Source organism: Strix aluco, chromosome 5 (genome assembly GCF_031877795.1).
Source record: "Strix aluco isolate bStrAlu1 chromosome 5, bStrAlu1.hap1, whole genome shotgun sequence".
NCBI classification, from domain to species: Eukaryota; Metazoa; Chordata; class Aves; order Strigiformes; family Strigidae; genus Strix; species Strix aluco.
Window position 1 is genome coordinate 56,639,840 of NC_133935.1, and position 27,471 is coordinate 56,667,310.

Below are 27,471 nucleotides of genomic sequence, written 5' to 3' on the forward strand. Positions count from 1 at the left end.
CCTATGTAGCACTGTGTCCTTTGACACAGAAACCCACCAGCACCTCAGAAGACAGATATTTATAGAAGACATATATTCCTATAAATTAAGATTGTTGACAGAATAATATACTGACTTCTAGAATTATCTTTATGGTTCTTCCCTTTGCCTTTTCATTTCTGTTTTTCTGGCTACTACTCAAATCTTTCCCGTGTTTAGCAGATAGTTATATAATACAATATACAATGTATTTTCTTTTACTCTGGTAATTTCTGCACTTAATTTGTATATCATTATAATAAATAATAGCATCAATAACATGCTATTATTTAAGATGATATGAATCATTCCTGACATTATTTTCTGAGTCTGTAATTACAGTAATGCATACACCTTGAAATGTATCTGGCTGCTATAATTTCATACTGAAAAAATTTATTACTTTTTTTTTAAAACATAGGCAATCTCAAGATGACATGCTAAAATTACAGCGACAAAGAGTTAATAACTTTGTGCTTGGCATTTGCCACTATCTCTGGAACAGTACATTTGCAATGACACAAGAAATACAATTAGCTCCAGAGTCACTGCTGTAAACGAGAGTATGTACTGAATCTGGAAGTCTTATATACAGTCAAGGTCTACCTTTATACATGTGTGTGTATATTCATATGTGCATGCACATAAAAAATTAATACCTTACATCTAGTAATTCTACAGAAGCAGAGAGAAGAAGGGAATAGCAGGGATCTCCACAAAGTAATGACAACCTTAGCATCCAACTGCCTTCTATGCTCTTACTCAAACTGTATTTTACCCTTTTCTAGATGGTGGCTCACTCCAAGTCCTCCCCACTCTTTTCAGTTTCATCACTTCACTTGTTTCATTCTCCTAATTTTCCTTCTCTTTTCTCAATTCTCTCCACTAGGAATCACTTTTCCTATATCCTCTGTAATATCATTTTCTCTTTAAAAAATCCAAATATTAGGAAAGAACCTAAGATGTTGTCTTCAGCCTGTCATTCAACTCTATATAACACTGTGTTCCTTAATCATCTGTCTTCATGGGCATAGGCGGTTGGAACAGGAGCTTCTCTTAATTAACTTTTGTTGTCACTACAAATCTTTGCTCTCTCCATAAAACTATTAAACAGTCAGACTGGGCAAAGTAGGATTCTTGTACTTAATAAGGTGATTTTATCTTCTTATAAAAATAATCTGCTATGCTAAATTCAGCTATAAAAGATTTGTAAATTATAAAATATACTTGGCCATTCCTAGGCCTAATACTAAAAAAGCCCCAAACCCTAAAACGAAAAGCTCTTATAAAGAAAAAACTTATAGAAGAATAACTGAAGGATGGTAACTTGAAATTTAGCTGGAAAAATGCAGAGGCTGAAGAATACACAGATTTTGAGAATGAAGGTAACATATTTGAGACAAAATAACATACGAAGGGATTTGTCCTATGGAATCCATTCCTAGTACTTTAAAGTAACACGGTCGGTATGATCTGGTATATGTTTCCACACTTTCTGACCAAATAAATTCTAAGCTCATTTTAGTGGGTTAAACCCACCTGCATGAGACTTCAGAAAGTGGAGTGTGCAGTACTGGCGGGAGGACCAAGTATCTCAAAGAAAGCTCAAACCTCTCTAGAGAGGTAATGTAGTAACATGACCCTCCAGGAATGACGGAAATACTTTTCTTATGTTTACATGGATTGAGGTTTTCTAGCAATAGGCAGATCGCTCCTGACAAGTCTACCAAATGATACGACTGATTTATCATATATAAAGTGTAAGTGTAAACCAGCAGCAAATGTAATTTCTCCAGTAAACCTGTCTTAATCTGTTTTAATGGATTACCAGTAGATGAATTTTAGTCTCATTGTTATGTATCATCATACCTGGATATTTGCCACCTTTATTCCTCCTTATGAAGCAAACAATCAGTAGAATCAAGATCAGAAGAGCAACAGCACACATAAGACCAATGAACCATCCTTGAGTAGCGATGTCTATCTGCCGACTTGCCATTGCTAGAGAATAAAAGAAGAAAAATGAGGTGTTTTGCTGCATTTAAATGCTATGCTAATTTAGATAAACAATAGCCGGTATATATTGTACATTAATCAGGGAATAACATTCACTGTGAAAATTAGTATTAATAAAAACAGTGATACTGTATTTTGTGAATATTTTCATTATTCAAAATGTTTCCAAGTACATGTGCATAGAACTTACTTTTGAGCGTATAAGAATTCTGCCAACACTTAAGCTTAGCAACTACTTTGCAAAATCTGTGCACATACTACATTGCTTTCCACAAACCTCAAAACTATTCTCAATCATTTTACATTAATTACAGAAACAAAATTGCAAATTATAATTCACACAAACATGTCGATTGCATTCTCAAAATTAATAGAAAGCTCATTAGCTAATGCACTCCTATCAGTCTGAAATGGGGAGACAGATGGGTTATTCAAGGCCCTAACATTCAATTTCAACTAAAAATCAACAATGAAGCATCCTTTAAAGCCTTATTAAGCACCACGTTTTCTACCTCATCCTACAATTTATCATGATTGCCATGATTTAGCATCAGTGAGGGCTTAACACAATGAAATTGGGAAGCCTCTCCTTGGCACTGTTTCTCTCCAAACAGTGACTCTAGCTGGAAGATAATGTAGCGAAGTACACAGGAAATACTACAGTCACTAATAAGGACAGGAATTATCTGTGTGGTCTGGGGGCTGGATCCCTCCTACTGGTCTCCAACATGGTAGGAGGATTTTCCTGGGGAGGCTCATTTTCTACTCCCCTGTTTGGAAATACACTACAGGCAACTGGCCTCAGAATTTGCTGTTGGGAGAAAGCAGGAAAGGTGAGAGGAGTTAGGGATGTGTGCTACAGACAGAAGACCATATGAAATGGAGGAAGATGGACATCCATCCAAACCTATCTTGTTCATTCTTCACCTTCTCCTCCAGGCCCAAAATCCAAGAGTTTGAAACTCTATGAAGAGTTGCCCAACAGACCTCTCTCTGTTTGGGAAATAGAGACAAAGATCACCTTTCCACATGAATAAGGAAAGGGACATGCAAAACACTTCCTATGCATAACTCATGCGGCGTTTTGGTTCAGCATTTGTTACTTTTTCTGGCTTCATGAAAAAAATTATCGGATTATTTGCAGCCAGTACGTTACCTAGAATTTTAGTAAGGATCAATAGTACTTCAGAACTCAGCTTAATAGACACTTTGCACTAGGACCAGATTATATTTGAGACCTTCAGCCTGTCTCTTTGTTAGGATGGTGTGAGTACATCAGGTCTCATGGCACAATATGTTTCATCCATATCTGCTATGGAAGGTCTGTAGACTTGCTTCCACTGAAGTGGAGGGCGCAATGCATGAATAGCTTTACATACAGAAATATGAAAGTCCCAGGGCCCAATAAAGATTTCCACCTCTCCATATAGAGAAGATAGGCTTTTAAGGGAAGGCTCATAAAAACACACCAGAGAGAATCTATTTTCAATGGAGCATTGACTGTTTTCTAGCCACAATTCCAGGTGATACAGCATAAACTCTTCTCCTTACAAAACATGTTGGATGACAACTGGGAACAGTCCTGCAGGTGTTGTCCCTTGAACAAGACCTGAGCCTAGCTTGGCAGACAGCTAGCTGACAAGAGGCTGCACTGGGCTGGCAAGCAAAGTAGCAATAAAATGTAACAATACTCAATTATAGGCCAGAATTCAAGCCCATGTCTCGAAGTTATTTACTAGTTAAGTCAGAGGCTGAGACAGCTAGCTTGGAAACATCAGCTTTCGACGGTCTCAGATTCCTAAGTGTTTTCCATGGACTATATGAAAACTCAAAGTACCTCTGATATCTGGAGACAGTACCTACCCTCCATTCCATATGGAAAACCAATGTGTATTCCACTTCAGAAGTACTAGGCTAAAATTAGCTCTTTATTTTGCTGCCTCTTTTTGGACTTACTGGGGAAAGTTATGACTTGATTTTCATTTAAATCAATTAATGTGCCTGGTTATTGTGGAATTGTGATGGAGATTTCTCAGTCTTTGTTTAAGAATATGCTTTCTGTTATTTTAGAAACAGACGCTTTCTTATATGCACAATAATTTAAAATATTTTTGCATTAAAATGTCTACATGTTACATAAATATATAGCTTATATACATATATATTTATACTTCATATAAAATAATATGTTTTATAAAAATATATTTATAAAATTATAAATATAAGCATATAATTGGCCATGTTAAAAAAGAAAATCACAAAGGCAATCTTCATCTGAATTATAAATCAAATTAATATCAAATTTTTTTCCACATTAAGGTTAAAATTTTTGAGTTTTGCACTTATGCATTCATAATAAGGCATTAAAGGTTGTGTAATACATACTGTGACAAAATGCAAAAGCACATTTAACATTCAAATGTAGTAAGAAATCGCATCAAGCAAAACAACTCATGCATAAAAATATGCAAGATAGATGGGGAAGAGTAAAGATGAAAACTTACTTATGCAGCTTCCTGTATTCTTTAACTTATTGCATATCCAGCAGGAAAGGGTTTCTAGCTCTCAGTGCATCTTTAAAAATGGCACAACATTTCCTGCTTACACTAAGCAAATTATCTGCTTCAGGCAGAAAGACATTTACTCTTGATGAGCTGCTAAGGCAGGAGTCAAAGCAATACACTGTACTAGTATGCTCAAAAAGATAAACCTGCACGCTATGAAGATGCTCTATAAGAATGCTTGTCAAATAAAAAAATGTGGCAAAAGCCTCATATATGAAATATGGCAGTTTAATTCCTAATTAAGGACATATTCCATATTTCAGTATTTTTCTCATTGTCCACTTCATTTTTTGCAGTGTTTAAAAGCTTTGATCTAGGCTGAAGACAGTGTGACACAACATTTTTCTGTAAGAAATATGCTATGTATGTAATTTAATGCTGAACACTGAACATTTCTATTATCAAGGAGCAAAATAGAGTGCTTTTAAATTCCTATATTCCTTAACTACTCAAGGACATGAGCCAAGGTGATACAGTACATACAGGATTCCTTATCTACTGGCTCAGTATTTTTTTGTGTAGAAAGATGACTTTGGGAAAGTTTCCATTCAATGTTGTTTTGAATTATACTATAGTCTTGATCCTTGCTTTACTGCTGCTTTAGGCTTTGGATGTGTATTTGCACAAAATTTTACAGATCTGCTTTTAATACCACTAGTTGTCTCTGGCATAAATAAACCGCGTTTAGCCCATACATATTTGCTTGGCACTGTTATTCAGCACCATGTTTTCAAAGTTTTCCTGCAACACGATAAACTGTGAACAGAAATGGAACAAAACAAAGCAAAAAATTATGATTTTAGAAAGTGCTCACTTTCAAACTGACATACTCATTATTTACTTTGTTGTCTGATAATTATTACATATTGTTCAAGCATATTTTCATATTTAAACTACTTTCTTAAATCATAACGTTCTGGAGTTGGTGAGGCTACTGCTGAGTAACTATACACTGACCAAAACGTTTGGAATGAGCAGAAGTGGCTAGCAAATACACAACAAATAATAACAGCTGACCAAGAACATGCTATGATGGCAATGACATATTCAGCTTAACATCAAAAAACTTCCAATAAAGACTTTCTCTGAGTTAAATAAACCAGCATCACTGATTTGCTTATGAAGAAATATGCCTGAAGTATGTACATAAGGAACTTAAACAGCCTTACTGATTCACAGGATATAGTTGTGACATCAAAATCTATATAAAACCAGTATATGACAAGAAAAGAAACATTTATAAGTAGGAATCTCTTAACACTGGTATAAATAGATTACATGAGACATCAAACCGAATCTGCACTTCTGATTATGCAAACATTTTAGCTCAGATTTTTTGTATTAAAACTGATCATATACAGATCGTTAGCTTTAAAAATATATACTTGGCTCTATTAAAGTACACATTATTTAAATACAGCCATCTAATTATATTAACTAGAAATAAAAGAAACAGGTCATCTTCAGCACACAGTACACAGATGGGGGAGTGTGAGCAGTGAGTATTTTGCCCCTAATATAAACATCAGACGAGTAGAGTGAATTGAAAAGATGAAAACATTCAAAATTTACATAATAAATGTGTTTGCATTATTTAGGAGTTTATAAAATAATTCAACATTGCTCTATAAAAGGAACATGCAAAGATGCTAGCTACAACATCTCTTAACTAGAAGCAGTTCAACGTTTCAGCGCTTGGTCTACCACAGCTCTGACTACGACACAGAATTGGTACGGTGTGCCTCACCTGGACCTGTCTCAAACACATCCTCTGAACTCCTAAAACCAGACAGGCCCTCAGCACCAACCCGGACTTTATATGCTGTTCCTGGGGTTAAACCCTTTAACACAAAGAAGCTTCGAGAACCATTTACAATTTCTTTTTTCCAATCTTCTTTGCCTACAAAAATTTTAGGAAAACAACATATTGGAATTTTAATTTTCTCTGTACTACTGAAAGTTTCTAGACAGAATACTATCAACAGTTACTTGACTAAACTATGGATTGGCTGAAAAAAATAACTGTTCTCTCAAAAAATAATAAAATTACGATTTCAAATAATATATTGCATGCAATATATTGAAGAAGACACTGCACATGAATTATGAAACTGTTTTAAACATTTGTTCCATTGTACCAGAGAAATATTGTTTTCATTTATTTTTTTGAAAGGCTTATTGTACTTGCAATTATAAAATACATTGTCCTGGTTTGAGTGAGTGAACCTATCTCTCTTATATCTTCTCTACTATAGTCTCAGCTGCTTCTTTGACTAATACCTGGAAAACACATTTATATTCCAATTTTCAGATTGGTCATCTTTAGTCATAACTTTAGAAGGATGGAATATTTGAATAGAAATATCTTGATTTTATTAGCTAACTGTGTTTTAATTATTACTGGTATTATCAAACATTAAAACCTGTTTTTATGTCAATAGAAGTACGTAAGTTGGTTGATATTTTAAGGTTTAATTTAACAAAGAATATTGTTTCGATTTGCTCTCTTATTTAATTCCCCCCCCCCCAAATGGTGTATAATTTAGGAAAACTGTTATATCTTTTTACACATGTAATCACTGCATGACAAACAACTTCATGCAACCTACATTTTTAGAAGTTCATGTTCAAAAGAATTTATAAAATAATACAAAGGAACAAAGGCTGATATTCTATCTAAGCATCAAATAGCTGCTACACATTGATGTTTATTAAAATGAAAATAATTTGATCTTCCCAATGAAATTAAAAAATAATTCTTCTAGACATTTAAGAGCTATCATTAACACTGGATCAATTTAGGACCACATTTACTATAAAAATCTTTGAAAATATATCTGAACGCTTTAACAAAATTTAATGAAAGGGCTTCTTACTGCCTGCTACACCATATTCAACATAAAAGTTCGCATGATCTGGTCCCTCATACTCCCAACTGATATTGGCATAGGTCTCAGCGGCAGCTGTTGTAACATTTCTGATCCTTGGATAAAGTGGTTGCACTGAATATACAATAGAAAAACAAAGCAGAATACGAAATTGTGACTTCATACATTTAAAAAAATTGATTTTAAGAAGTTACTATGTTAATTTAGACCATATACAGGGAAAGTATAGTACATTTGTCATTGTTTCCATTACTGGAAATTAGCGACTAAAGTAGCGTATTTGGTAATTGAATCCTAGGCAGTTACTACACTATGAAATTATAAAGTAAAATCTAAGTATTCTACTGAGCATGCCCTATATCACAAAAACTGCTATATACTTAAAAACACCTAGTTGCCAAAATTCTGGAAAACATTATTCATCTAGAAGTAAAATGCAGACAGCTGGAAAGTGAGAACATTGACAGGGTAACGGGAAATGGTAGGAGAGAACGGAGTTACGAAGGTGGTACACACCTCCCTTTATGCCACGTGTCACTGAATGGACTGCAATTGCCTCAGCTGTAAGCCCTTATAGGATTTTGTCTCTATTGCATTGATAATGATAAAAAAGGAAGACAATACCCTTATAGAATGTTGGACGGACAGTGTGCATGACTGGGGAGGTTGCAAAAAGGATTTCTGAATATCCTTCACCATCAGAGATAGTAGGAAAGAAAAAATAAAGAGTAAAAACACTTTGCATCAAAAAGTAACATTTAAATAATACAGTAAAACCTTACCTGTTAAATGAATAACACATGCACACTCTAAGTTCATGCAGGATTCAATTAGTTTTGCTTGTTAAAATATGAAACAGCTAAGTGATCCACATGTATTTGAAAACAAACTGAAGTATGTGTGTACTGAAACCTTTACTTTCGTAGAACATTTCTGAAATCAGCTTTATGGATTAACTTTATGGATTCATGGCAGCTTTAGACACTGGAACATAAGACATCAGATACTGGAAAGCCAGTATCAAAATACTCTGGTGTGAAGGACACAAATCACTGGAATGCAAGAAGCTGTTCATTTTAAGGTACTGTGTCTTACTGCTGACATTCTCGTTAGACAACAGTTCACAGATACACATAATGTCCACATCTATGAAAAGAAGTGCTTCTCTCTTCAGCATCCTGTAATTAGCCACTTCTTTGCTCATACCTTAATTCTTTGTTCTCCAATTACACTTGATACAAATGGATATATATGTCAGTATTTTTGTTTGGCTAATATTAATGAAAAATAGATTTTCATAGTTCTAAAAGTATAATAGTGCAGATACAAAGAGGATGCTCCTCAAAGGCATGAAATTAGTTTTTAATGAAAATGCCTCACTTGGTTTGCCACTGACTTTTCTATCCTGCTAAAAATATCTTTTCTGTTAGAAACAAGATCAAAAATACTTCCCAGAAGGACCATGAAATATCAGAGATAAAACCCTAGTCTCAGTAAAGACAAATGGCAGAATTTCAATGGCTTCACCTACACCAGAAAATAAAATGGGCAAAAGTCTGTTCTCAAGGCAGGAGGTGCTGCACAGATTTTATCTATGTACTTAAATTACTTTCTCCTCAAAACATGATGGCTTTGTCCATATGGCTGACTGGAAGAACTTCCAAATTAGTTTCAAACAGAAAATGTCTTACTTTGGCATAGTAAAATAAATAAATCTGTATACAAGCCCCTAGCACAGACTGAATATTATGAGTACCATGTCTAGAAAACTATAGTTTCTGAGTCTTTTTAAAAAATACTTAAATTATGCAAATTCCACCAATTCTCCTGCAAATGTATTCTCGTGACTACCAATTTTCACAATATCAGGTTTTTTTATCCCCATACTTGCATCAAATTTTTCTTCTTAACTCTATGCCAGTCATAGTCATTCAACTCATTCAACTCTTCAATCTGCATTAAACTAACTACTCCCACATTTGATGTCTTTGTAGGTAAATTGTGCCTATTTTATATATAATTTCTTTCACCAAGCAAAAATAATAAGGAATATATTTTTTAAATAATAAAGAATACATTTATTTCTTGGCTAAAACCATCTGAACAAAATCAAATAGAAAGCACTAGATTTTAAAAAAGCCATCTAGGTTGCTAAGTCAACAACAAAACCTCTATGAAATACCAAAGCCAGAGCTGTCTATGGGAAATCTAGCATGTAACCATATACACTATAGTAATGCAAGGGGATTAGATTCTGCTTCTCTGTGCCACTTGAAGGTAGCAGGAGGAAAGAATAGCATGCTCTAAATTTAGAAAGGTGCAGAGTCTGAGATTGCAGACAGGATATATAAACTTCCTTCCTCATTTGCACACAGGAACAGGTGTTTGTTACAATCAGCATCTAGGCATTTGTTCTGTGCCAAGAAAACAACTGGTTTATATTCTAAATACAACTTTGTTTTGTTTCATCAAATTGTATTTTCTCAAACCCATATTTTCCTGGATTTTGCTCTTCCACAGAAGATGTCTAAGTAGCAGCACAACTGTATGACTATATTTGTCATCAATGTTAAAGACAGACGAAACTATTTGCAATAATCTGTTTCAAACTCTTGCAAACAGATACCATGGAACTATACATAACTTCTCTCTCCTCACGCCTGAGCACTCGGGGATGAAGGAAACTGTCTCACCTTGTGTGAAAGACTCCAGATGACAGGCAGCTGCTTAACACTAAGCAAATTTGATAATCACCTTCCCTGTAAAACCTCCATCTTATCTTGTGTTTTGGATTTTCTTTTCATCTCAAATTTCCAGTTTCTGCTCTGATTAAAGAGTTGCCTGCTACATTAAAGACCTGGTATCTGGTAAATGTCTTTCTATTCATATGATTGTATATAACAATTAAGTTGGCTCTGAAAATTACCTTCATTTCCTTGGTATCTTAGTTTCTAAATCCTCTCAAGTGACTGATTTATGCTTACATTTATCAGATATACTCTTATCTGATTCTTACCAATACCTGTTTGTATAGAGTTATCCATGTGTTCTATTTGGTCAGATTTAAGTTGGTTTTTTTCCTACTGAATACAACACACCAAGAAATTTGTTCGGCAGCACACTGATTTTAAAAATCACTATTTTTGTAATTCTTCCTCTTTTTCACTACAGCTTGATCTAATTTTCCAGCAGGCCTGGAATGCTTTAGTTAAGTCTGTTAAATGTGCCTTATTTGCAACATGAATACACACATAAGAAGATAAGAGATGGCTGATGGATCCTGAGGTGATGAAAGCCTAGACTCGAAGTGGTTACAACATTTAAAGCTTGTCTCCAATCTACCCAGACTCCTGTCTTCCTAAACTGCACAACTCTAATGATAATTAACCTCTTAGTTCTTCACTATATTTCCCAGCACTGTTCACAAATACAGAATGTGTAATTGTCAGTTGGCAGAAACTCTCAGCGTGTGCAAGCGCCAGCTGGTAAAAAGGGGGAGCAGAAAGCTTTGTCTCAAGGGAGCAGGAGTTTCAGTAGCGGAGCACTGTGCTCTCTTGATCTGTAACCATGCACAGCACTGTGCAGCAGCACTGACAAAAGCATCACTCTAAAACTGATGGGAAAGGATTGTTAATAAGTTACAGTTTCTATACAGACCAACTCTTATTCAGCTGCCTCCAGTAAATTAAGCTCTTTTATTCACGCTACGATATGACACAAAATTTAGCTGGCATTTCTGAGTATGGTTTCATTCCTGCAGTGAGATATGGTATAAAAGCACTTGCCAGCTGTTGAAGAAGAGGCCTAAGCTCAAAGTAAAATTTTCCTTTCTTTTCAAACTAATTCCAGGGCTTTTTTAGTGGAGTTTTTTGTAGAGCTGTATTTAATCTTCCAGTCTTTCAGGAACACAGTTCCTCCATGTAACACAGTTACACTTGGGCTGCAGATTCAATAGAATTTAATAAGATGTGACATGAGATATGAACAGATTTTAACAACAGAATAGGTTCTCTCTCTCTCAATTTAGTTCAGCAGAGCAATGAATTAAATAATCCCCAAAGTGACTAAACTTCAGAAATTTTCATGGATTCACCTGATCTCCAGGAAAAAATGGCAGGTAAGTTACAAGCACACATTTGAAGATTGGTGTCAAATGGAAAAAAAAAACCACAAAGCAGTGTATCACAGACAATTAGTTAAAATGCATACATAAAGAGAAAAATAAATTCAAAGGAAAAAATCCCACACCTACACACAAGATGAAGAAAAAAGGTAATAGATTCTGCCAGAGCCTGTAAGACACAGAGAAGGGTTTTGGCTTTGTTTGCTTTTAAACCTACAACTTTTACAGTATGAAATTCAAGCCTTGGTGTAACAATTCACTTATAATTCACTCTTATAATAAGAGTGAATTTCAGTTTCGGCAGTGAGAGACGGGCATTAGTCACTCCTAAGATTATTTAGGCCATTGCAAGAGCATTCCCGTGGTGAAGGAATACAGAAGATGAAGAAATGGAAGAAATTATTTAACTGATAGTCATTTAACATGGAATGGATTTTGCATGACATCTACGATGCAAAAGGTATTTACAGGAATTTTTGCTTTGCAATAATCATAATTTTCTCTAGTCTAGCATGCAAAGCTATCATCATTGTTCCCAGCAGACTTAAAGGAGGACAAAGCAGTGGTTCTGCATAGCAGGCTGTACTGACAGAATCACATAGATATATCATGGAGAAGTCCACTGGGAGAGAGTGGCTGAAGGAGCAGTACAAAAATACTATCATCAACTTGAAAAGAAAAAGCAGCTTGAAGTTGTTAGCAAAAATATGGAGACATTATGTGCAATGATTCAAAGAGGGAGGAAAAACAGATGGTGGGCAAGGAAAATGATTTAAAGAACAGCATTTTGTATGGAACAAAGAAAACTGAGATGATCCTACCTTCTACAAAGAGATCAGAGATAAGAACTCAGTTGAATGATTTCTAGCCTATCGTGAAGAGCTACATATTGGAGATTCAGTCAGAAAAAAAGAGTAGTTTCAAATCCAGAGGTTAGACTACTTGTTTTTCTATCTTGCAACTAAAGTATTTCTGTCAATAATACTTGAGATGTGGAGTTCACATGAAAAGGCAGACCAGACTGAGTACCACATTGACAGAAAGCGTTAGCTTCAATTAAAGGCAACTGTGATCTCACAACCTTATTTTAGTTACAGTTCAGGACTGCCAGTTACCAGTGTCTGTGTGCATGCAGAGTACAAGTCCTTGCTTTCAAATAAAAATGTCAACTAAATCAAAAAGAAACTGAAAAGTGAAATGGCTTGTGAAATGAGACTGACACATCATGCCATGACTCCTTACACTTCAGCTTACAACAAACACAATAATGAGCCCTTGTGACTGTTTATTTTAATCAGCAACTTTCATTTCTACTACTGGTCAAATGTGTATTCTCTTCCTTCCTCTATAGACCAGTTATTTAAAACAGAAGTTTTTAAATGGGAAAGGGTAGAAAGGACTTGACTCCAGTGATCACCTGAGTCACTTTCCAGCTGCTACTATAATTATTTTACATGTAATCAGGTTTTTAGTCCCCATTTTTTCTCACCTTTGTTACCTCATGCCTGTCATTAGATCTCAATACATAAATGGCGATTATCAATGCACACTGCTTATCTAATACTGGGTATAACGCATTATGTTTTACATATATAGTTTTCAGACATATTTAGAATACAGGTTGCTAAGAAGAAAAACAATTATTTTTTCTTTGTAGTGCCATAATTTGATCAAATTTAAGTCATTCTAGCATTACAGTATTAGAAAGGAAAAAAGATAGTGCCAAGTCAAATAGGAATATCAACTATAACAGGATAGCTTAGCTTGCCCATCTAGCAGAATAATGTGTCTCATGATTTACTCGTGGGCTTGTGAGAGAATGACATGATCCCCTCTGTTAAGTTTCCCTTAGATAAGAAAAAAACCCTCAATTCTTTTAATTTGCCAAGATCCACTGCATCTCTCCTATTTGATGCAATAGCGCTGTTTGTCTGAAGAACTTATTTATTAGGATTTCCTCTTTATACTGCCCCCCATTTGAATAGAGCTTTTAAGTTCTATTCACACTACAGAAAAATAATTATTCCTTTATCTAAATCCCTTAGCCTTGACCTCGTATTTCATGTTTTAATCTAAACTGGTTATTTTACCTTATAGGAAAAATGCACAAAACTTGCTTCTCTACTGGTCTAGAATATACTGGGTATCTTAACACCAGTGCAGTCATTCTAATCAGACAAACTGAGTTGAGACAAAATGTGAAGTGCAGCAGTAAGCAGACTGTGGTTACTTTCATTGTTTTTAAAGTAATAAAAGACAATGAAGACAGGCTCATGCCTGTCTAAAAAGATGGCAAAAGCCACACGGTGTCAAGAGACAGGGAATGTATTTCAGAACTACAACTAAAAAATATTGAGACACTCTAAGATCCTTAGATTTAGCATAGCAATATTTCCCTCTACACTGTAATATATAATTTTACTCTGAGAAGTGAAATATGTCCCGAGTTGCACGGCTTTCCCATGTTTAGATGATTTGAATTCCTCCAGGACCTTGTGTCTAATGTTTCTGACTGGCCAAGTTGCAGGTCTTTAGTAGCAGCTAGCCAGCAGAAAACACCAAGTACAGAAATTTCAGTGCAATTTACGCTGGCTAAATCTGAGACTTATTGTCTTTTTAATTTCCAAGATGAATGTGCTCAAATGAAAGAAAAAGGATAATTACATTTTTTTCTGGCAAGTTCTGCCCTTCAAAATGAAAAACGGATGTTTCTGATAGATCTCGAAAAAGTTGAGAATATCTGAATTTCACTTTCTCTCTGGTTTGGCTTTGGGTCCACATCAGTAAGAGCTGTATACACTTATAGACCCTCCTGCACTTAATGGAGGAGTAAAAATTCACTGCTGGGTACAGCTTCTTCTTGAGTGGGCTGAGTATTTCTTTCAAATCCACCCACTCATGAGACCAAATAATTTGGCACTTGATCTCAATAATACGATCTTCCTTTTCCTTCCTCATAGTCCCTGATCAGTAGTGAAACAGATAATCACGTTAATGTAAGTAACCACTGAGAACATTCATCTCAGACCTGCAGCAACTCAGATGTCCTAACAGATGTCATGGCTTTAGTTCCATCCTGTTTGCAGTTCCAAAATTTTCTTTGCAATTGTAAGAGCTAGATGCTACGGGAATATGTGAAAACTTTGAAACCATAAACGGCATGGAACCAAACGGAGACATCTGCTTAGTTTTCAGAGAATCTGAGATGACAGCTCTGAAATGTGAGCTGCTCCAGCTGATCTTACAAATAAGATGCTTTCTGCTAGCCACAAACTGTGATACAGCTATAATTAGACCTCAGTTTCACACAGAGAATCCAGTTTTCCTTGCATGAGTGTTTAGAGTCAGCTATAAATAATAAGAACTTAATTTACATTTCTGCTGTTAATGTCCAGGACTACAAGCCAGTTTGATTCTTCCAATCTGTGCTGACTTCTCAGCTAAAACTAGACTAAAAAACAGTAAGAAAGACTTGTCATTAAAATGAATCCACAACTCCATACCAGAAATGCATCTGATATTAGAATACACTTATATATACATATATATAGTCTGATTTATACCAGATTGAGTGAATGAAGTCCTTTTTTATGGCTATTATAATTAAAAACACCTGATCATCAAGTGAAAAGAAAATATATGTAGAACAATTTATGCTGTCTCTTCCAAGTTTGTAAAAAATGTTGGATATTTCATGTACAGATTTTGACTTGGGATGTTTATGATCTTAGAATCTGAAGCACATATGTTTGTTAGTGTTAATGACACCTCTGTGATAAAATGACACATTCATATAGAGACACCTTTCTGACTTATAGCTACCCAACAGTCCTCAGGACAATCTTTGCTTCTGACAGTGAAGGTATAAGAACTGTGTGCAAAAATGTGACGAACACCTTGTTTGGCAGAAGAACTGCATCATAAAGAACTAATTACGACTGAATTCATGAATAAGGATGACAATAGGTTCCACTCGCTGAAGTATCCTCAAGTACTTACTCACAAAATCTGTGAACCTAAGACATTTGCCCATATATTCAATCTGATACTTGAACTGAGAAATATACAGAGGGTATTGTCAGTCACCTGTCTCCTATGCACAGTTGGCTTGCAAATGAAATAAATGTGATCAAATGGGTAGCATTAATCAGCAGTGAGAATAAGAACGTACCTACTTTTTTAAAACAAAAAACGCACATGGCACAGGCAGTAAAAAAAAATCTCCCAAAGTGCTGTTTTTTCTACTCCAGCTAATCAGTGCTAGTGCACCTGAATCCTGAATATTTATGACAGTGACATACATCTGTTAAATGTTCAGAAATAATTAGACTTTGCGGAAGATAAGCTAATGAATTCCCCTGGAACTCTACGGCAAAATAAACAGATGAAAGGTATTAATAAGCATTCTGGATTCCTTTTTTAAAAAAAAAAAAACAAAACAACAAAACAACAAAACCCACAAATGTTTTCTTCCAGCACTGCTTAATACTTTGTATAGCAACGTGTAGTTCAAGATTTTCTGTCCTTACCACTGCAACTTCCCCATTTGTAACACTGCAAAATCCACACATTAATAAATCATGCAGTTTCATTTTACCTTTGCCTGCACCTACAGCAGGACGGAGAATACCAGCTTTAATGGAGGAAAACAAGAATAGGAACACTATATAATTAGATACAACACCAAAAGGAACATACATATATAATCTCATTATAAACCAGAAAAGCATGCAGACTAGGTAAAAAATATTAATTCAAATAAATTAGAAACAATCCATTTATGCTGAACACTGACAGACTATCACAAGACAAAAATTAATATACATGCATTTACAAAATTTTATTGCTCATGCTTGTTAAGATTCACGATTTAAAATAAATGTAGTTCATATGCAACCTTAATACATTATTAGAGAAAATGCATTGCATACCAACTCATCTATGGCAATTCCATTAAACTATAATTTTACTAAGCATAAAAATACGTGAAAAGATGGTATCAAACTAGAATTTTAATATTAAGATGTGCAAAATCATAACACTTCCCTCCCAAATTTCCCCTTTGCTTTAAATTACTCTTATTATATTAAACTTTCATATTTAAATAAATAACATCTTCAACAAAAGTGTGGCCAAAATCAGAGATCTAGAATGGTTATAAATGTAAGAATCACTAGTGACAGGACTGAACAATATACTTGAAGAGTTTTAAATATTACACAATGTTACCAGTTACTTGGGGACATAGATGACAAATTTGTTCTGCAGATTTTTTGAAGTTATAGGTTTTGCCAGTTCTGTGAAAAAAGTTTAGACCTCACAGAAGCTGTTGCATCCTTCAGAAGAGAAATAATTTCCTCTAGCCATAACGCTGCACCATTTCAGTATTGTTCTCTGTGACCAGAGCAGGTCAATGAAGCAGAATAGGTGAATGGAAGAACACCACTTAAAATGTAAAGTCATGTGAAACTCTGAAGCCCAGAAAAGCCAAAGTCTTAGAACTTGTAAGTTTATATCAAAAGGAGGGGCTTTACACCTCTTTTGGGGCTTCCACTACAGTAGAAAACCTTTGCACATCTTTTCTTAAAAACTATTTAAAATCTTTTGTTAGTGTATAATACAGTTAAGAAAGCTCTAAGAAAAAATTTACTAGGGGCTATTTCCTTAATGGAATGAAGTAGTAGCAATATTTTTAATAATATCTGTAGTGTTTTTAAACTCAATCGCTTTTCTTTATACATACCCATCTTACCTTCATCCATAATTGTTACTGCTTCCTCAGTTATCTGACTTCCTGATCCAACTGAAGTTTGTGCATTAAAGTAAAACTTGTACCGTGTGCTGTAATTTAAATTTTTTAATATCAAGCTGCTCTCGTTGGCAGGAATTCTTATCTCTACTAAGGGACCCAATTCATGTGTGTTGTTAACTGTTGTTAGGAGAAGAAAAAAAAAAGTTAGGAAAATTGCCTACATTATCATTGTATTAAAACAGGCTATTTTTGTTTGTATTTATTAATTTTGCTTGTCTGCTGCATTGTTCATTTCAGGTTATATGAATGATAATCTACAGTTTCAAAAGAAAGTCACCTTTGTGTAAAAAGGATCTATGTGAAGGACTGAAATTCAACAGGGAAATAGGAAATACCTACAAGTTTTTTAAGTTCAAGTTCCATTCTTGTAAATATCTGAATCCAAGGCAACTGAGTCCACATCAGATCATCTGATCTTACACTCATTTGAAACATTGATTATTAAAAAATTCTGAAACTCTAAACTAGCTGCCTCATAGTAAAATCAGTATGCGTAAGAAAAAAGTACTGAAGTGACTTGTATCTAATGGCAAGGAACTGTGGAAGTTGGTAAATTGAAGAAAATAAACTTCCTTAATCTGTTCCATGCACACAAACCTCTTAAATTTCCAGCGTCACTGCTGACAAATTTCTGGGCAAGTAAGCAGTGGCATGGGGGTCCTAAGGAAGTGATTTATAGCTCCAATATGTGTAAATGGGACATTCATGATCTTTTCATTATAAAATTAAAATACCATGAAAATTGAAGAAGCAGACAACAATATAATTGAATGTATTTTGATCTACTTCTGATGATATTTTCTCTGCAGTTAGAATATAGGATTTGTAAGTGGTAGTATCTTGCTTCTAACTTGGCTGTCATATGTAGGACTTCACCTCCATTCTTCTGTGAATCATGGTTTGAAGAAATAAAAGTAATGGAAAAATGCTAACTTTGTACTTGAGCAAGTGAAGTTTTCCAAATAGAGACATCTATGCTGCCAAAATACAGTATTTTTTTCAAACTTGACATCTACAGTGTAATCATATCTTTTTTATGTTATAAATTGAACATAATTTTTTCTTAATAAACTGATTGCTATTTGGTAGACATACTTTCAAAGTTAGAGTTATATATTCATAATTAACTTACTTGGCTGAAACTTCAGTATATATGATGTCAAAACACCATTTGGATGGGTAGGTGAACCCCACTCCAGAGTCAGAGAGTCCAATGTTGGGTTAGTAATCTTCAAAAAGGAGGGTGAGCTAGGAACTTTTAAGAATATACAGTAAATACAAAGTAGATTTACTTAAAACAGCTCATGAATTATTAATTCTTAAGAATATTACAGTATTGAGCCAGATTATTATTTTATGATGTCCAAGATATGAATTCAGCAATTATGCTCTGTGCTGGTTTTGGCTGGGATAGAGTTAATTTTCTCCACAGTAGCTAGGGTGGGGCTGTGTTTTGGATTTGTGCTGAAAATGGTGTTGATAACACAGGGATGTTTTAGTTACTGCTGAGCAGCGCTTGGACAGAGCCAAGGCCTTTTCTGCCTCTCACCCCACCTCACCAGTGAGTAGGCTGGGGGTGCACAAGGAGTTGGGAGGGGACACAGCCGGGACAGCTGACCCCAACTGACCAAAGGGACATTCCATACCGTGTGGCGTCATGCTCAGCATGTAAAGCTGGGGGAAGAAGGAGGGGGGGAAATTCGGAGCGATAGTATTTGTCTTTCCAAGTAACCGTTATGTGTGCTGGAGCCCTGCTTTCCTGGAGATGGCTGAACACCTGCCTGCCGATGGGAAGTGCCGAATGAATTCTTTGTTTTGCTTTGCTTGCACGTATGGCTTTTGCTTTCCCTATTAAACTGTCTTTATCTCAATCCATGAGTTTTCTGACTCTTACCCTCCCGATTCTCACCCCCATCCCACCAGGGGGGAGTGAGCAAGTGGCTGTGTGGTGCTTAGTTGCCAGCTGGGGTTAAACCACAACACATTCTTAGTGTTCTATTTCTGAATATACCACATTTAAGTTTATTCTCTAGCTTTCTCCTTTCATACCTCCTTCAGGGGTCTTAAATACTTTGTCTGGGCTTGCTGGTCCTTCTCCTTTACCATTAACAACTCTAACATTCAGCTTGTAAGAACTATAGGGCTCCAGCCCTGGCAACATTCCAAAAGTCTTGTTTCCCCTGAAAGTCAAGATCTTTTTCTCTACATGTCGCCTACTCCTTCTGGATAGACTCTGCACTTTCCAGTAGTAAACCTAAAGACAAAAAAAAAAATCGACAGTGAGTGTTTAAGTGTTCTGATTTTACAAATGCTAAGCTTTTCCATGAGTATCCATGAATTCTAGGTAGGAATAACTTCAATTTTAATAAGACCAGGTGTGACACAGTGTAGAGCTTTCTTGCTCCAGAAGCAGACCTTGTCCAGAAACAGTCATGTCTACACAACTGTGTGAAGACTATCACCTGCCAGTTCTGCTAATGCTCAAATCCAGTTTGACACAAGTTCTGGCTTGGGACTGCATTAGTATGTGATGGTTCTCATGTTTCAAGTCCATCGGAGAGGCAGGACTCATTCATCCCATCCATTCTTTCAGTAAGATGTCTACACAGCTTCCAAAGCAGACTTGCACTTTGCCACCTTATATGTCACACACCTGACTATCCTCCTCCCTGTGATGTGGAAGCCAAGTAGATATTTTGAAATGGGAAAGAAACCAAAAGATTTGTCTGGACTTGAAAAACACACAAGTTCTGAAAGAACTCTGAATGGAATGATCCCCACTTAGGGACAGGAAGACTATTCTTCCATTCATGTGACCATTAGATCAGACCACAAAGCTGATTCTGGTGTCCATTTTGCTGATTGAGTTTTTAAGAAACTACAGGTGAGCCTCTGAGGTAATTACCTTGACTGCACTCTCCTTACTACACAGTCTACCATGCTATCTGGAAAGACATTAACAGCTGCCCCTACAAAGACTTGTGTTACTCCTAGGATTGTCACCTTCAAATACATCATTGTTCATTTTTCACAGCATAACCTTCATGCATGATCACACACTAAAACTAACAAAGCAATGTAAATGGGTAAAATTCTGGTTCCATTTAGGCCAACTGCAAAACATCTCTTTAATTAAGGAAGCTGGGATTTCACAAGAATTCAAAAAAAAAAGAACTGTTAAGATTTACAAAGCCCAACTAGATAGCTTGTAAAGCAATGTTACACTAACACCAGCTTTCTATTGCTAACAACATAGCATTTCACTCTAATCACTGTTAAATGCCTGTGTTTTACATGGCTTGAGTTAATATTTTTCAACACCGCCAGCTATCATCCTGTAGCTCTCATTCTACCAACTAGTGTAGAAAGCCATTTATAAGTTAACAAAAGCTTGAACTGTCGGTACTATTAGTATTGAAACTTATAAGGTATAGTTTGTGATTTTTAAGAATTGTTAGCTAGTAACATTTCAAAAAGCACATTATTATAGGTGGGTCATCACTTGTCACTAGCCAGACTGAAATTAAAAGAGAGCTTTAATAAGTTGGGTTTGATAAGCAGCGATTTGGAAGCGGAATATGACAGTAAAAGAGACTGCATCACATTTTTCACATACAGTATTGAATAACCACTGAATTCATAAGAATAACACGAAAAAATGGCAGCAGTAACAGTGAAAAGAATTATTTTTAAAATTTCTTCTTAGGTTTGAAATGCTTTATAGTACCACAGTATATTGAGTAATAGCTAGATTAATACAAGAGCAAAATATGAGTGATGTGCTATAGACTGCTGCTAGTTGGGTGTCTTCCTGCTTTGTTCATATATTTGTCTTCATGATGTGACTCTTCAGAGAAATACCCCTCTCTTTATTAAGAATGCGTCCCTAATGCAACACTGCATATTGGCCTACTGTCTGAAATAATTTTATTTATTAGGAAAGCCTGAGTTTGCTGGAAGGATTTTGCTGATGTGTTTAAAAAGAGATGGTTATGTGTTTTGTAAGCTATGTCAATAACTTAGACACTTAAAGCATACTCTGCATCCATGAAAAGTTTTCAGCTTCTATTCAGAGAAAGCTTTGTAACAATAACTATCCACTAGGTCTTAGGACTTGTCATGCCTTGTCTAGTTTTTAACCTATTTTAGTTTGATTTAGCTGTATCTGCAAAAATTACTTAAGAAACTTTTGCTGCATCTGTAACTTACTCAAGGATATACCATTGTGAGAGATGACTTGTAAAAACAGTCCTGAAAGAAACAGTCCTGCGAAAAACAAGGACTGAGAAAAACAGCCTGAGAAAGAGATAAAGGATAGCAGGGGGAGTGGAGGCCCTCCAAGCTAAGGAATGTCTCAAACACTCACAAGTAATGAAACTATAGTCATGAGGTGGATAGTGTGGAGGTCGAAGCTGATCAGGCTGCCTGAACAGCACAGGATGCAGCTGGAGGAGGGAGCCCTGTAGAGACACGACGACTCTGCTCTGGTGCACCTGGCCAAATTTCAAGGGCCATCCGTCCGGTGAATAACCTTTGCTTCATTATCCACAAAATGCATATTAAAGTTGACACCCCTGAATATGCTAACGAAGACTAACAAGATCGTGCTAATTACATCATCCCATGGAACACCTTACCCTTCCCCCTACATGGAATATGTAGGTATGTGGGTTGACCTAGGGGATGGACCCAAGGAAATGTGTATAAATCGAGGTGGGGGAAGGGGTGGGGTGGGGGTGGTGGTCCAGAGAGTGAAGTGAAGATGACAGATGCCTCATTGAACCCTTGCTGGTGGGATCGATGCAGGAACCCAACTCAGTGATCTCTGTTTCTCTGTTCTCTTCATCTCCCTCCTTTCCTTTTTCCCCTTTTCGTTCACTACCATTAAGCAATGCAAGGCATACTGTATTGCTTGCCACAACTTGTTATATACTTATCCAATTATTGTGTATCCAATTAGTAGATTGTGGGAAGTTAATAAATGTCTGGACTTTGAGACTTGTCTCACTGTTGTCCACTCCGTTGGGGATTTACAAATCTGAGTCACTTGTCTCCCTCATCTGAGTGGGACGTGACAACCATTGTCACATTTGTCCTAGCCATAGCAGCAAAACTACTCTGGTCAGGTGTGCTGGTTTTGTGTGTGTGACGGGGGTTTTTGGTACAGTGGGTACATTGGGGGCACAGCGGTGTCCCCCTGTGAGAAGTTTCTCAAAGCTCCCCTGGCTCCAAGTCAGAGCTGCCTCTGTGCCAAGGCTGAGCCAACTAGCAATGGTGGCCGTGCCTCTGAGATAACATGTTTAAGAAGGGAAACCTGGGAGGAGGAGTTAGAATTGTGAGGAGGACTTACGAGAGGGACACCTATGTGAACACCGAGGTCAGTGGAAGAAAGGAAGGGGAAGGGGAGGAGGTGCGCCGGAGCACGGTGCCCCCCTGTATCTCATGGTGAGACAGTAGGGCCGCTCTCCCTGCCACCCATGGAGGTCCACAGTGGAGCAGATGCCAACACGCTGCTCCTCCAAATATTCTTTACTATTTTCATTTTTTCCAGTATTTCTTTTTCCTCCTTTCATTTAAACAGAAATAATTCAAATTAGTATGTCTTACGAAATAACCTAGTTTGGGCTGTGTAATGGTTTGTTTTGCTAGAACATACTTATTAGTATACTTGCAGAGGAACAAAGAAGTAATTATTTTTTATTTTCTTCTATTGTTGCATAGGAAGTCAGTATATCCTCTCATTCCACTCTTCCCTCCACAACCAGTCTACCATGCTTCTGCAGTTTCCACTCCTGAGTTTCCTCTGATGGGCTTCTAGTGCAACATCTGAAGCAACTTTTGCCATCAGATCTTCCCTGTCCTCCAGGGTCACTGGTTCCCCTAGTTTCTAACCTTGAAGTCTTTCTGTCTCCCATTTTCTATTAATTACAGTCTTTTGTCTCCAACACAGACTTCTCAGTTATCACCAAAGCCAACACATTATCTTACACGTTATCTTCAATCATATGTACATTACAAATCTGCCATTTCCTATCTCCTTAAATTGAGCTTTTAAACTGAGCTTTTTCCCGGCCTCCAAAAACACACAGCACCCAGCATAAGCTAACAAGTGTCCTGTTACTCAGAATTAAAGATGTGATTAATCGTATTATGGCAGAAAATGAGTAATCTTAGCATTGGACCTAGAAGAGACTCCTACAGAAACTGTTTTTCCTCATCCTCTAAATATCCTTTTGGAGTAAGATCTTTAAAACTATTATCATTTTTTTAATCTATATAATGTGTGCAAACTTAATTGCAAACACATCCAATTTTTCTTCAAGGGCAATGTCACAGGAGGTTAGTGCTACAAGGATGGAACACTGTTGAACTTTAAACTAATTGTATCAATGCTGTTGCTCTTGTCAGCACAACTTGTGAGCTCACTGAAAAGCAAGAGTCCTCTTAGATGTCACCTTACTTCAATCTGGATATAATCTTATATAGGAAGAGTGGAAACAGAATGCTTTTGACTGTACTTACTTTGTACCCTTGAAGGTGTCCTCGGACAGTTTTTAGTGGAACTGGGTCCCAGTGCACCTTTGCTAATGTGCTGTTAATAACATGAACCTGCACATTGCCTGGAGCAACCATTGGCACTGTGTGGAAAGGATGGAACAAGTACCTAGTTAGAATGAGAAATCACACGAACATACTTTTTCAGAATGGGTCTTTGCATTGCACTCAAAGAGTGGGTTAAAATGTTCCTATGTTAAAAAGCTGACCTCAGGCTTAATACTACAGAGTATTATGAAGCCTTATTATCTCCAAAATACTTCATTTTAATTAAAAAATAACTATTATTCCCCTTTTCCAATATTTTAGTATTTTAAATACCTATTTAGGTTACACATTTAGTTGCTTTTAATTAGTACAATTAAGTCAAACCACAAAACTTACAGTCTTCCCCTGAATGTCCAATCACTTCTGATGGCTCTGGTGCGTATCCCAGATCATTTAAAGCTTGTACTTTTATTTCATAGGGAACAAAGGTTGGTGTACCAGACACAATATATTTAGATACATTTGCAACTATAACAGATGTCCATTCATCATCAACATCCTTCTGACGCCAGCTGACTTTGTACTGAAGCCCTGGTCCATTAGACTGAAAACCTTTTAAAGACTGAAATGCAAAGAAATATTTTTAAAAATACTCTGAACCATCTGAAAAATTCAAAGTCACAAAGGAAATATACTGATTCTTCTTTAGAGTTTTACTGAAAATTTACCACTGTGTTCTGTGACAGAGAAGCACTGGTGAAACTTCTAAGCTATGCAATTTAGCTTTTACAAGGGGTCAGGTTCAGCTCATTAGTAAATCACATTGAATGGTGATCCTGGCTAATTCCCATGCAACCATACACTGTAATCTCTGTATACATATTTTATTTTCAAATACGTCTTAAAAAGAGGGAAAAACAGACTTGCACCAACTCCCTACAAACAATGTTTCCTAGACAGTGTTTCTTGCCTGGGATGGGAAATTGGTTTTACATGGCTCCCGAGCTCCTGACATGATGGTAAGGGCATGATAGAGAAAACTTGTCCACAAAAGTTTTTTAGTGGAAGAGTGCACAATAATTTACTTTATCACAAAAATTGAGGGCAGAATTAGGATTCACATTAGAACTCATTTTACAATAATCTCTACTTGAGATAAACCCAATTTACATATTTAAGTTTTCCTAAATTGGCAGCAAAACATCCTGTATTACCAAATTGATAAGAAATCACTCAAGGAAAATATGGCACATTAGAATTTTTTTTTTTTCCATAATGCATGCAGCTTTTCCCTGAAAATGAATATCGGAAATGTCTGGATTTTACTCTTTTTCAATAACGTTTTAAGCAAGCAACGCATTGGGTATTCTCATAACATGTTCACAGTTAGATCATTATTATTTCTCAAAAAAAAAAAATGCTACTCCGAGAACTGAAAACAAACAAATAAAGCCTTGAAAAAAACAAACTTACCTCCCATGTTATTACCAAATTATCAGGTTCTGAGCCTATGCCTTGTACATTAGAAGGATTTTCATCAGGGTCTAAAAATAAAATATTTACATGTAAACAAGAATGACCGCTGTTCGTATTACAAGCAAATTCAATGCCATTCATAGTATAAAGCAATCACTGGTAAGGGGGAATAATTATTTACTTGCAGATTTTGTCAGGTACTGCTCAGATGGTTCACTTGGCTGACTTCTGCCAATCTCATTGACAGCTATCACACGGAATGAGTAGTTGACGTACGGAGACAACTTCAACTGTACTGTTGTCTGAGTTCCAGGAACTTCCGTCTGGTAATGCCATACCCCTGGTTCATGCAGCCCATCTTCATATTCAATCACAAAGTCTGTAAACAGAATTTGACTCCAACTTTATGTCAAAACTTGCAATGCCTTTCTAGATCAGTGTAGGCACTTCTGAATGAGCTAATCAGAAAGGAGTGGTCCAATCAACCTTTTTAAAAATCATGGAAATTGAAATATAAGCATATAAACCACAACACAGATCTGTACTGTGGATCTCAAAAGTACTGCCTAGGTAGAAATATAATAGAAACACTCTTACTTTTATTATTTGGTATTCTCACTAATGCAGCTGTCTGTCAGGTGACATATTATTACAAGAGCTCTCTCTCAGGTACCGGATTTTAATGTAACAGGAACCCTTGAACTATCACAGCAAGAAAGTGGGACAAGATTGGAATTTTGATGTAAAAGTAATATCTGGCTGACAAATATATTGGTCTTAGTTGTATCAAGCTGACAGCAAGTAGTACCTGTACAATATTAAAACTCTCCAAATATTCCATTTCCCCAGTGATACTGGGATAGTGAAGAACTATTTAAAGTCAAGAACCATACTTGAGGAAGGTTTTCGAGAGCACTTTTTAGTATCTTCAAATTAAGTCAAGGAATGTACGTTCAGAAGTTAAACTTCTCGAGAGTTCTCTGTGTGAACATTACAATGATTACAGTTAAGACCCTAAAAAGTATATAACCTCAGGGATAAATAGGTTTGTAGAACTCCAAAAAGAAAACCATATTCATTATCAAAGACAAAAGGACATTTTTTTCAGCTCTGAAACAGCCAAAAAAGCTTCCAGCTCTTAGGTATAAGAGAGAAATTTTGAAACACTTAGGAGGAATTGTTAGGATACAGTAAATAAGTGGGAGAAGAATGTGTAGTCTGAGTACATTCCATGCAACCTTAAGTTTAGATATATGAAATTTACATGAGCATCAAATGTTTGTGTGTTGTGTAACAAAAATCTTCCTCTATCTCATGTATAGGTGGGGACAAGGGGCCAGAATATGACTCAGAACACACCCTGTTTGCACTACTGAAGAAATCTGAGTGGCATCTAAAAATTGCTTTTAGAAGAATGCTTACAGTACCACATAGAAATGATGCACAACAGCTTGAGAAGTCAAGATGTTCAAGAAGTAAAATAGGTATGTGGTACAAATCATACCCTTCCAGACTTAAGGTTTTCAGATTTCATCCTGACCTGAGTAGTAAGAAAGAGGGAGAACTGGTCCCAAATTACTGCTTGAGTTATAGCTGGTGTTGTGTGCTCAGAGATAAAGGTCTTGGGAGAGGATGTTTTCTGGACCAAAGTCTTTGTTGAAAAGCTGAGAATATTACATGCTAAAAAAAAAAGCACCCACAAAGTTTTCACTACTGCTTTTTGCTTCCCCAGTAACTAGCATTCTGTCTGCAACACTAGTAGAACAATTTATAGGAGACTTCAAGGAAAAAAGAATCTATCTGAGCTTTCAGAGAGATTCTAGCATGACAGTCATATTACTTGTGTAAAAGGATCACTCATAATGAAGTGCTGTCCTGGAGTCTTGATCTGCACTTTGAAGTGATAGCAGCAGCAATAATAGGCTTATTTATGAAGCAAATGCCTTATTTTGCAGGCTCTCAGGGGACCACATAGCAATATAAATTGTATCATAATTAAAACCAGCATTATTTAGTCAGAAGAGTTCAATT

General features: G+C 36.1%; 1 protein-coding gene across 43 annotated transcripts in view; it reads right to left on the reverse strand.

Annotated features, from left to right (window-relative positions):
- NRCAM (neuronal cell adhesion molecule) overlaps window positions 1–27,471 on the reverse strand; it is a 166,034-nt gene that overhangs the window by 12,709 nt on the left and 125,854 nt on the right. For 19 of the 43 annotated variants that reach the window (XM_074827483.1, XM_074827466.1, XM_074827487.1 and 16 more), the window contains 12 exons: window positions 25,622–25,819; window positions 25,438–25,508; window positions 24,361–24,586; window positions 23,944–24,059; window positions 19,471–19,675; window positions 18,554–18,676; window positions 17,362–17,538; window positions 16,207–16,242; window positions 8,111–8,176; window positions 7,475–7,600; window positions 6,346–6,498; window positions 1,888–2,019 (listed from right to left, as the gene is read on the reverse strand). In XM_074827483.1, the coding sequence (XP_074683584.1) occupies window positions 1,888–2,019; window positions 6,346–6,498; window positions 7,475–7,600; window positions 8,111–8,176; window positions 16,207–16,242; window positions 17,362–17,538; window positions 18,554–18,676; window positions 19,471–19,675; window positions 23,944–24,059; window positions 24,361–24,586; window positions 25,438–25,508; window positions 25,622–25,819 (1,629 nt within the window). Of the gene's footprint in view, window positions 1–1,887; window positions 2,020–6,345; window positions 6,499–7,474; window positions 7,601–8,110; window positions 8,177–14,983; window positions 15,061–16,206; window positions 16,243–17,361; window positions 17,539–18,553; window positions 18,677–19,470; window positions 19,676–23,943; window positions 24,060–24,360; window positions 24,587–25,437; window positions 25,509–25,621; window positions 25,820–27,471 lie in introns of those variants that run through there. The other 24 variants (XM_074827475.1, XM_074827473.1, XM_074827472.1 and 21 more) reach the window with 5 other exon arrangements.